Here is a 10,949-nt window from a genome sequence, read left to right on the forward strand (position 1 = left end):
CCTCCACCCGAAATAATTGCCCGCCCCTGCCCTAGGGCCTTCCTGTGTACCCCCAGTTGACAACCTCTAAGTTAAGAGATGGATTTAATTGGTAAGGCATGTAAAAGAGTAAGACCTATTTCTATCTTACGTGTACGAAGCAGACTTTTTAATATCCAAATGAAAAAGACAAATCTTTTAGTGATGTGAAATCTCCTGACCTTCAATTTTTTATTCTTCAAAGTTGCTTTTCAGGACTTTGTTAACTTCATACTTGTGGCACTCCTAATGAAAAAGTGCCAGCCCGTGACAAAAATGTTTAATGAAAATGAAAAACTTTTAAATTAAGAAAAACATTGATGTTAATTTTAAATACAAAATATTTTTGTTAAAGACACTACAAATAAAGCAATCTTCAAACCATTCTAAACCAGTATTTTCAAATACTTCTTCAGTCCACAGAGATGCCCAGATATCAAAATAAGCATACACATTATTTTTAAACGAATATTGACAAGTGTTGCTTGCATGCACCAGATTCCCTGAAAAATGAGGGAAAAATGATTAAGTTCTGGTAAATTAATAAATACTGTAATTACAAAATTGGACAAATTAAAATCTAAGTTTTCTCCACAATCTTTATATTTAGACATTTTAAAATTAATTTTGTACCTTTAACTACTAATTCTGATGCATTCTTTTTATTGAATTTATTATGTCCAAATTGAGAGTGATGTTTATAATGCAAAAACTCCCTCATCAACATCAGCAGAAGTTCACAATACCAAAATGGCCTCATGATCTTTAGGGAGATGAGCAGGATTATCCAAGTCTGAGTACAGTATCATTCTGTGGAGTACTCTCATAACAGTATAAGTGGGAAGCATAAAGGGGGGTTGCCAACCAGTGGATAGAGGTGGTACTGGACAGGAAGCCTGAACAAAGACCTCACTTGGAACAAAAATACTGGAAGCTTTCAATGCAAACGTATCTCAGATAACTCTACGCCCTGAAAGACGGGCTGGAGAACAGAAAACTTTTTCTACTTGTAATACAGGGAAACGGTCTATTCAGATGGTCTGCCTGGGCTTTCTGGAGATCAGGAAACCATATTGTAGGCAGGTATATCTGATGCGTCAGTGCCACAGACAGACTACTTCCCTACACAGGTGAGTAAATTTTGCTCTACCTGGTGATCTTGTCTATCATGATCCAAGCACAGGGTTTCCAAATATGGTGGAGGAAGGATTATAGTCATCCTGAGCATTCATACACTTATATTAAGCCTCAGCTCCTATAGCACCCAGAGGGACTGGGTGCACATGACAAACAGCTAAAGCAAGAAGTCTCCGGTAACGATTTTAAAGGACTTACCCATGCTGAAGATGCTTTAGTGGACAGCCACCCAAAGGAGAGCCAGATGTTTTGGATGCGCAAGGCAGGGATGCACAAAAACAACTGCCTTTGAAAAATCTGGTCCTAAATTCAAACCTGTATAACTAATTCTATAATTAATTACTTACTTTGTTAAAACCTCTTCTGGGACCTTCCTTGAGATCTTCCCAAATCCTTTTCAATTTCTTTTTTAAGCTTAAATTGCTTATATCTTTCTGCCATTGAAATGAGCTCTTCTGGAACTGCCTGATAATTAGGAAGTAATGTTAGAAAGTTGGTGCTAATAATTCTCTAAACTTTCCAGTCATGCCCACAAAATGAATAATTTTAGTGATTATCCAATTTAGTGATTACTGCCTCTTATTCATATGACTTCTATCATCTGTAAGATGAATAGCATATCAGCACACCAACACAAAGGCAAACAAAGAAAAAAACAAAAAACCCACCCTTTTTACCTTGTTATTATTTCTTTAACACTTAGAAATCCAAGTGACCTTGGACTTCTAAGAGCAGAATAGACATAATGGTTACGGTGCTTTAAACATCTTTAAAGATGCTATAACAACAGCAACAATAGTAATAATAATATTATTAAGTGGTACAAAGTGCTCTATTACAATAAACTGTTTCAAACTGAATAAAAATGACCTTGAATAAGGAAGAAGTGCTTCAGCATAACACCTCAGCTGGGGAAACAGTTATATACATCTATACTGAAGCACTACATATTAAAAGTGCTTAAAAATTATTTGATGTGCTTTAAATGTTTTTTGTCCATATCCTAATACCTATGAATGCACTGATTTTATTATACCTTCAGCTAAAAAAAAAAATGATGTAAAGATTTTTTTAGTTTAGGTCAGAGATAAACTGAGGGGAAAAAAAACTTATCAGTAACAGGTGTAACACTAAAATACATTCAGATTTAATCCTATGCCATTTATTTCAATGTTAAGCCACTTCAGTTCTGCTACTACAATTTTGAACTTTTAATTTAGGTTACTTAATTTTCTCATTCTTATTTGATAATACTTTAATTAAAATGTTTTAAAAATAAATTTATTCTTTAAGGATTTCTCATCTAAAATAGGCTCTAGCATCAGTTCACTATATAGTTCACTGAAATCTGGGGATGAGATTTGGTTTTATGGCTTGTTACAGTCTACCAGCTACTTCCGCTAATTCTCCTGCACTCCACAGGTAATAATGACCCTTTTCTCTGTTGAATGGCCCTCTTCTACTAATTAGTAGTCCATTCTACTGCACTTTTATCTTGTAAAGAGGAGCCACTCTCTGCTCCTACTTCATAGCACTCCTCCATTCCTCTAAGCAGAAATTTTCATTTACTTTTCTCTCAGTTACACAGTTGGTCCAAGAAAGGCATCACAAAGACCAAAATATAAGCATCTTACAGTGCTTCCCAAAGATGTCTAAAAGCTTAACTTCCTGCACACAGAATGAGCAGAGATGTGGAAGCAGGCATCTTGCTGACTGAGTTACAAAGCAGTGGTGTGCACTGTGATAAAAGATCAGGGCTGTCATATTTATTTGAACACAAGGTGAAGTTTTTTCTCGCCAATTGAAATGGGGAAGAGAGCTCCTTGTCACTAAATACACTTTCATTAAACTAAAATAACTGAATTAAACACCCTTCTTCTGCACTTCAGTAGGAACTTATTCCAACAAATGAAACTGCTTCTCAAGTTCTCTCTCATAAGACTGATCTCTGAATAGGTAAAAGGAAAAATGAGAGGGAGATAAGAGTACCCCCACATTGAGGTTCTCTCTCAAATATACCAGTCAGTTATGAGGTTCCAGCCTTCTCTTGAAAAATAAGTGGTTCCCAAAATGGGAAGGGAATAGTGAGGCTCACTGCATAAGACTGTTTATGACCAAAATGTAAAAAAAGAGGTGGATACAGCAGGATACTGAATCCAAATACTACTCTTTTAGAGCTACTACATCTTCCTTGGATCTGTATTGCTGTTTTACAGCCTTCCATTTCCTTTTAGGGGACAAGAGCCACACTCCAATCTCCCAGCCATACTCAGGTCATTAGCAAATACAGAGCATCATCCATTTTTTTGCTACTAAGAGTCAAGAGCTTTCAAAAAGGGTATCTAATTATTCCTTACATCTATTATGCTATTTGAAGGCCTGTAGCCATGATCCTAGAGTACAGTAAGTTACCATGGAGCAGGAGTGGGCAATTATTTCAGGTGGCAGGCCGCTTACTGAGTTTTGGCAAGCCATCGAAGGCCACATGACAGGCACCCAGGGGTAGATAAATATTAATTTTCTAAATTTTTTAGGGGCCCTGCAGGCCAGACAGAATGGCCTAGTGGGTTGCATCTGGCCCATGGCCCACATTTTGCTCACCCCTGCCATGGAGCCTGCTTGTGTATCAAATTGCAACTAAAGTGACTTGGAGAGATGCTCTTGCTAACCAGCTGCCATTCAAATGATTGACTCTGTAGGCTGAAGAATGATTTAGGGAGAGAAATTGCTCCTGAATGAATTCAGTTGCTTCAATTCTCTATCTTTTGTAGTAACTTTTGATTGTTACTGTTTCTTAAGGGTTATGGTAAACACAAACAACATAATATACTCCAGGCCTAGTTGACTAATAGGTAGTAACTTGAAATAATGGGAACTCTCCTGTACTACCTTCACAGGGATCTCCAGATCTTTTATGCAGACAAGCAAGTTTTAACAACTTTTATAATCATCTGGTTGAGAGGTGGCTGAAGAGTATTTGTGGTGTGACAAGACGTAAGGATGTCTGTTTGGGCTTTGTACCACCATGAAAAATTTTACAGCAGCACAAAGGCAACATGTTTCTACTTGTTGTGCCAATGGCAAGAGAAACTGGTGTGCCTTAACCATATAAATCCAAAGGGCCACTAAACTCATACGGCCCTTTGATTTGACCTTGCCTGTATATTCAAACCAAGGGTATTTAACATAAGGAAGGCCTAACCTCTATTTATGTGCAACATACTCTTGGTCAATGAAGCCCTTACCTTTGGAGACTATTTCATACGGAATTTAAAAGCAAGTGTGATGTGTAACTTGTCCCGCTAAATGACATTCTTACCTGATTTGCTCTTTCCAGAATGTCAATCAGTTCAGATGCAATCCTCCAGTCACTCCTAGTGACAAGTGTAACAGCCTCCCCTGTGCGTCTAAAGAAAAGAATAGAGTCTTATTCTTCAATAAAAAAGAAAACTCTAAGTTGCTGGGCTTTCCCTACCAATCTAAAACAGCAACAAAATTGACTTCAAATGATACTACTGTGTCTGTTGTTAAAAGCAAGTCAGAGAGTATTTGATGCCTAACCTTTTTAAAGGAAACTGGAATGGAGAACTTGTATTAAATGGAACAAAGCCCTAAGTGAATCAATTCAAGTGCAAGGAAAGAAAAACTATGATACAAAGGACTCTGATCTCAGAAATCATTTTGCAATGTGTAAGTTAAATGATCATACACACACACACGCACGTGGAGTCCAGTTTACTGTACACATTGAAATGGCTTTCCCAACATAAAACAAGTATTAACTGGAAGGTCTTTTAGAAAATCGACATTAAAAATGTTACAGCAAATTCAAGTCAGTGCAAAATGAAACCAGCAAAAGTAAATATACCCATATTGCAAAATCAGCCTACCTATTTGTTTCAGTCTAGCATGTTTCCTGTTACAGTTTCCTTTTAAGGAATTTGCCCGCAGGTTTTTCCAAGGGAAGACTTGTTCCCAAGGCAGAAAACAAGACTTCTCTATACCTCACTCTTACCCAGAATGTTTTTTAACTTCCTAATCTCTCCTATCCAACAACTGAATTGACTGATACTGGATTGATAAGCTTCATTTTATCCAAGATGACAAATTATCCCCATGTTACAAATGGAAAAGCTGAGGCACAGATGTTGAGAGACTTCCTAGGTAAAAAAGCATATGAATGCCTGAGTTTTGAACAGAACTCTCATGATTCCTATTCAGCATCTTATCCAATAAGGCATGCTGGAAGACATGACAACTACTTTCAAACTTTATCTTCTCTTCTTGCTGGAGAATGACATTTGTGAAATTTGTAATATGATGGTACTCTATGAGAATTTAAAGCTAGCCTCCTTTTTCTTAATACTACTGTTAAAACATTTTGTTTACATAGCAAAATGTTTTATTGCACTGACACTTCCACATAAGAGTAATTATCAAAAAAGTACAAGTTTCTATATTTTTCTTAAAAACAAAAGTAAGAAGATACCCTTTCAAAAAACAAAAAAAAGGAAAGGAAAGGAAAAACATTTAGGACTAGTATGCCCTTTCCCATACCTCCAAGGCATCAGAGGCTCAGCACAGCCCTCTTGGACAACCCACATCTGAGTTCTGCCGCCTTCTGCCTCAGTAAGACAACTGCATTAGCAACTACTGCTTTGTTTTGCTACCTCTTAAAATGGAGCCAAGAAGTATTAAAATATTAGACTATTAGGGTCCCTGACTTCAGCTTTACAGATCTTCTTTTTCACTGTCCTATTCCCAAGCTATATATCACAATGAGTAACCAGCTACTGAGATAATTTCTTCCAAGACAAAATTCTATATAAAATTGGAACACTGTGCTCATTTAATTATCTGACTGAAGTAGAATGGTATCCGGTTTACTGTCTAACTATTTCCCAGGACTATCTGTAACATAACCACAAGTTTTTAGTGAAGAGGGTACTAGAAGTTCAGAAGAAAAATAAAGTTACCACAGCAACTGGAGATTAAGAGGTGTTGCCCAAATGCACATTTCCACTGTGGATATATGGGCACCTCGTGCATTCAAGTTCAGAGATCTGCCTTAGCACATATTTTTGTTCTACACTAAGTTCTTAAATGGCAGAGTACCCTTCCTGCTTCTCAGTTTCCTATCAACCACAGAATCCCAGGATGCTCAGAGCTGGAAGGAGCTAGAAGACCCCCATGAGTTAATTACTGTAATTCACTTCTGTCTCCTTCAAATGCTTGTCTGTATTCATATTCCACTATAGTAGACTCCAAACAGTAACCATTTCACATGGATCATGAAGTCCTAACACAGTGATTCTCAACCTGTGATATATTACTACTGTTAGGTGTGCAAAACATCCACGAGATAAACTCAGGGATTTCAAATAACCCATAACATCCTTTGGACCCACTTGTCTTTCTGAGCTCCTTGCAACAGAAAAACTGTTCTATTATCTTTCCACAATCAAAAAGCAAGTAAAAGCTAAGAGCTGACATTTTCTGAGGGGTGACTTCAATCTAACAATGTTGAAAATTACTATCCTAAACAAACCGCAACTGCAGAACAACTTTCTACAATTCAGCACCTGATCTGGAAGCTTCAAACAATGGCATAATGCTTTGTGATGTTGTTACAGAGCTCCACGTAGGAGTCCAGCAAATGTCTGGGATGGTGATGTTTTTGAAAGGCCATGTCTGAGCTCTGGTAGAGTTTGTTCTAACCACCAGAGGGCGCTCCATCTTCACAATTTTATAACCAGTCAAATCTCTGGGCGGAACTGCTGTACCTTTCGATTTCTCTAATATGGCAATATATAAACCTGGTGACAATTGGAAAAGTCTGATTCCTAATAGGCAGAATCCTCCTGATATCTGCGCTACATAGAAATGCCTCTACCCTTGAAATGTGGAGTTTTGAGAGGAATACCAGAAGCTTGATTTCTTGATGCAGATGACTACTCGGCATAAGAACTTAAGGCAGGGGTGGGCCACATCCAGCCCGTGAGGCCATTCTATCTGGTCCGTGGGGCCCCTAAAAAATTTAGAAAATTAATATTTCTCTGCCCTTGGTTCCTGTCAAAAAATTATTTTATTAGTTAAGCTTGAGCTAGGTTTCCCTAAATAATCAATTAAACCAGGGTAATATTGTAATTGTTTCATTTTCCCTTGCATGTCTATTACTACTAGTACCATTATACATTTCATATACTTAGCAATAAATAACTTTTATAGTCAAACTGGTGGTAACAGGGTGTATTTTTCCTTCTCTACTTCCCTTTCTCCACTTGCTCTGCAGCAACGCTTCTTTTACCTAAGCCAAAGATCCCTGTGAAGCCCAGAAATACTGTGGGGTCCGCTCATCAAGAGGCTACCACTACTAGGATAGTTAGGGCAAAAAATTAGGATGTGCTGAGTTTGAGACCCATAAGGGGATCAGCTTGTATAGGCTGACTGACCCAGTTTGGCTCAGATGTGCCCTAATGAACTGAATGCTGGCCCATGAGGGTGTCAGCTGGACATCCAGCTGGATTCAGAGGTATTCTGTTCACCTGTGTGCTTGTGTCTGGCTGCATTTTATTGTTACCTTAATTAACTGATTCGTGGCATATAAGGGTGTCAGCCTGTATATGCTGATCAACCCAGCCGGGTCAAGCATGTCACGTTAGTGTGAGTTTGACTGATTTGGTGGCTGGAGGAACCCAGCCCCTCTGAAACTGAGTCCTGGAAGATAGCTCCATTGGGGGTGAGGACTTGCAGAACAGAGAGATACAGCTCCATACAGATACACAAGTAACACAGGCAGCACACTGACAGAATTACAAAGACCCTAGAAACGTATCTATCCCTAATAAATGAGCACACCCCAAAGTGATGGGCAAATCTGGTAACACCTCCCAGTTCTAGCAGAGCCACAATCACAATGGACAGCAGGCAGAAGACTAAAAGGATTTTCCCACTAGTGCTGGCCAGATCTTTTCACTATGCCAAGGAGAACCAGAACAGGAAAGGAACTGTGACCTCCTGTCCAAGGGATGCCTCTCTGGAGCAGATGTCAACCTCAACCAGCCAAGCATGTACTTAAGGAAAAATATTTCTACATTTATACAAAAGGTTAACCTTTGATGTCCCACCCAGTCCTATGATCCTATGGCATAGTCTAACACAGTGGTTCTCAACTTTATTAGACTAAAGGCACCCTCCATAGGGTGCTGCTCAATTCACAAAGGCTATTTCAAAAATGATTTATTATAATGCTTACTTCTTTTAAGACAGACTAAGCAGTGAAGGCAAGGGAGTAACCAGACAGGGATGAACCTGAGTTTATCAGCTTATTTTTTCATTCCTGAATCCTCAGTGACATCCTTCAAAGGACCTTGTGGGACCCCACAGTACTCTCAGAACCCTGGTTGAGAATCACTTGTATGACATATTGCAATACAGTATAACCACATAAATCCGGGATCACTGGAACTTGGTACCTACCTGAAATTTGAAAATTCCAGATTTTTGAAACATAAGTGCATAGTCTTAGGACAAGTTTCTTTGCTATTACACTATATACATGACTGAGTATTGTTTGAAACAATAGCTCTAGGCTGATGAACAAAAACAATGGCAGTCAGAGAAGTGCTAAACTTCCAGAGAAATTTCTGGATTACTCGGAAGCTATTTTTAATGTGATAATGCAGTGTACTGTATTTTTAAAAAGTGCGGGACTCTTGAGAATTCTGAGAGATGTTTTTATGAGGTTATACTGTATTCAGGACCACGACACTGAGGGACATGCTGGCTCTGACTGTCAACAAGTTGGCTTCCATCTGTATAATCTGGTCAGTCAGACTATAGAATCTGAGTATGGGGAAGTCCCGGTAGAAAGGGAGTCAAGGGAATGCCAGCCAATACTTTTGCACATTTACATCCAAGTACCAATGTCTGAAATATGTACAGAATAGATCTAATGTTCTCCACTACCTGCTGAGACAACCTACCTTCAGCAATCACTTATCTATGAGTAAGCATATTGCAATATTGTTTCTTCATATGTGTAACAGTACTACAGAAAGGACCACTCTGAAGACCCTTGAGGCTGCTGAAAGTCCAAAGGCAGGATGTTGTGTTGGTAAAAGTCTTGGTCCAACATGGAACTCAGACACTTTCTATGTGAAGGGAGGATGGTGATGCAGAAATATGTGTTCTGAAGTTCAAGAAATATAAACCAGTCTTCTGGTTCCAAGAAAAGAATTATGGTGACCATTATCTCTACCTAGAACTTTACCTTGTGGATGAGTAAGTTGAACTCAAGTTAAGGATAGGTTGCCCCACCTTTAATTTTCAGAATCAAGAAGAAAGAACTGGAGAACCCTTTCCCACAGTGCTGTAGAAGAACTGTCTCTGGACCCTCAAATCAGCAGAAAAGCTTGTTGACATCTTAAGGTTTTTAAGAAGAGTTGGGAGTTGGTAGTGAACTGAACTGGAAGGTGTAGACAGCTGTGATGGGGTTTAGAATGCACTGGTTTGTGGTAGTTTGAACCCACAAATAAAAAAAATGGATCAAATAGCTCCTGGAAGGTGGAGAGAGGGGAAACTGGAAATCCCAAGAGATAAATCACATCTCCTAAGAGTCTTATCAAAAGGCCTATCTGTGGCTGAAACAATGAGTTGACAGGCTTCTGTAAGAGCAGTGTTTCTTTTTCTCAGTGGTGCCAGTGGCGTAAGTAAGTTGGAGAACGAGCCAGCAGGCTAGGAAGGAGGTCTGCATATAAAAAACCTTAACCGTTGTTTGGTTTGAAAATTCTACTGCCTCAACAAGGAGGTCCTTCATCAAGTTCTCTTACTTCCTGCTAGTAAGATTTTTTGCATTACTACTGCTGTAGCCAACAAGAGAGATGCTGCTGCCACATTCATGGTTGCCTACAGAGGTCTTAGTGACCATCAGTCCTTGTTATCATGGTCAGAAATAGCTCCAAGAGTCAAATAGAAACTTGTCTGTGAAGGAAGCTAAGTTCTGATTCACATTTAAGTCATACTGAGCTAGGAGAGCCTGGTAACTGACCACACCCTATTGAGAGCATGGCAAAAGATAGGATTTTCTTTTTGCCAAGAAAAAACAAGCAGAAACATAAAGATGTCTGCAAAGCCCAAACCCGGCAGTCTGCAAGAACGACAGAGGTTCCACCACGAGCCGAAGGTGATCAAGGGGAAACAATAAGCAGGAAGCATGTGTCTTCCTTTATGCGCTACCATACTGGACATGAGAAACAGGGCAGTGCACACACTTTCTAGATACTGCTAACACAAGAAGTCTTTGAACTTGAGTACCAGGACCACATGCCTGGACAGCAGAATGTGCATACAACCAAGAACTGTGAGAAATGCCAATTAAATTTTCAAAATCCATCTTGCTTTTTAGTATGACACCTAATTCTTACCCTGTCAATTTTTATGTGAAGTAAGAGCAGGGGGGTTGGACTTGATCTTTCAAGGCCCCTTCCAACTCTTAAATTCCTATGATTTTATGAAGAACAGTGGGCAGATTTCTTTATACTGCAAAACCATGCTTTTATATATTAGGTAGGCAGAATTTCATAGAATAAGTATTCGTTGTGGAAAGAAGTCATTCAGTGGCACCTAAACTTTAAGCAGCATGGACACACTGTTGCTATAGCTAAGTGTGAAATCCTATTTGCAAACATTTACAAATACTACAAGAAGACCAAACACCACAGTACGGTAGGATGAATTTAAAATCAGCAAGCACGGGCTCCACCTTTCCCCTAAAGGTAAGCATGTGTTCTCTT

General features: G+C 38.9%; 1 protein-coding gene across 1 annotated transcript in view; it reads right to left on the bottom strand.

The window, feature by feature from the left end:
- The window catches only part of DDX43 (DEAD-box helicase 43), a 98,763-nt gene continuing 87,814 nt past the window's right edge, over positions 1–10,949 (bottom strand). The window contains exons 16-18 of the mRNA XM_019520332.1: positions 4,475–4,562; positions 1,503–1,620; positions 1–521 (exon numbers count right to left, since the gene is read on the bottom strand). Of these exons, the coding sequence (XP_019375877.1) occupies positions 1,507–1,620; positions 4,475–4,562 (202 nt within the window). The 3' untranslated portion in view covers positions 1–521; positions 1,503–1,506. The remainder of the gene's footprint in view (positions 522–1,502; positions 1,621–4,474; positions 4,563–10,949) is intronic.

The sequence above is a fragment of the Gavialis gangeticus genome, unplaced genomic scaffold, assembly GCF_001723915.1.
Source record: "Gavialis gangeticus isolate Ggan-Ray unplaced genomic scaffold, GavGan_comp1, whole genome shotgun sequence".
In the NCBI taxonomy this organism is placed as follows: domain Eukaryota; kingdom Metazoa; phylum Chordata; order Crocodylia; family Gavialidae; genus Gavialis; species Gavialis gangeticus.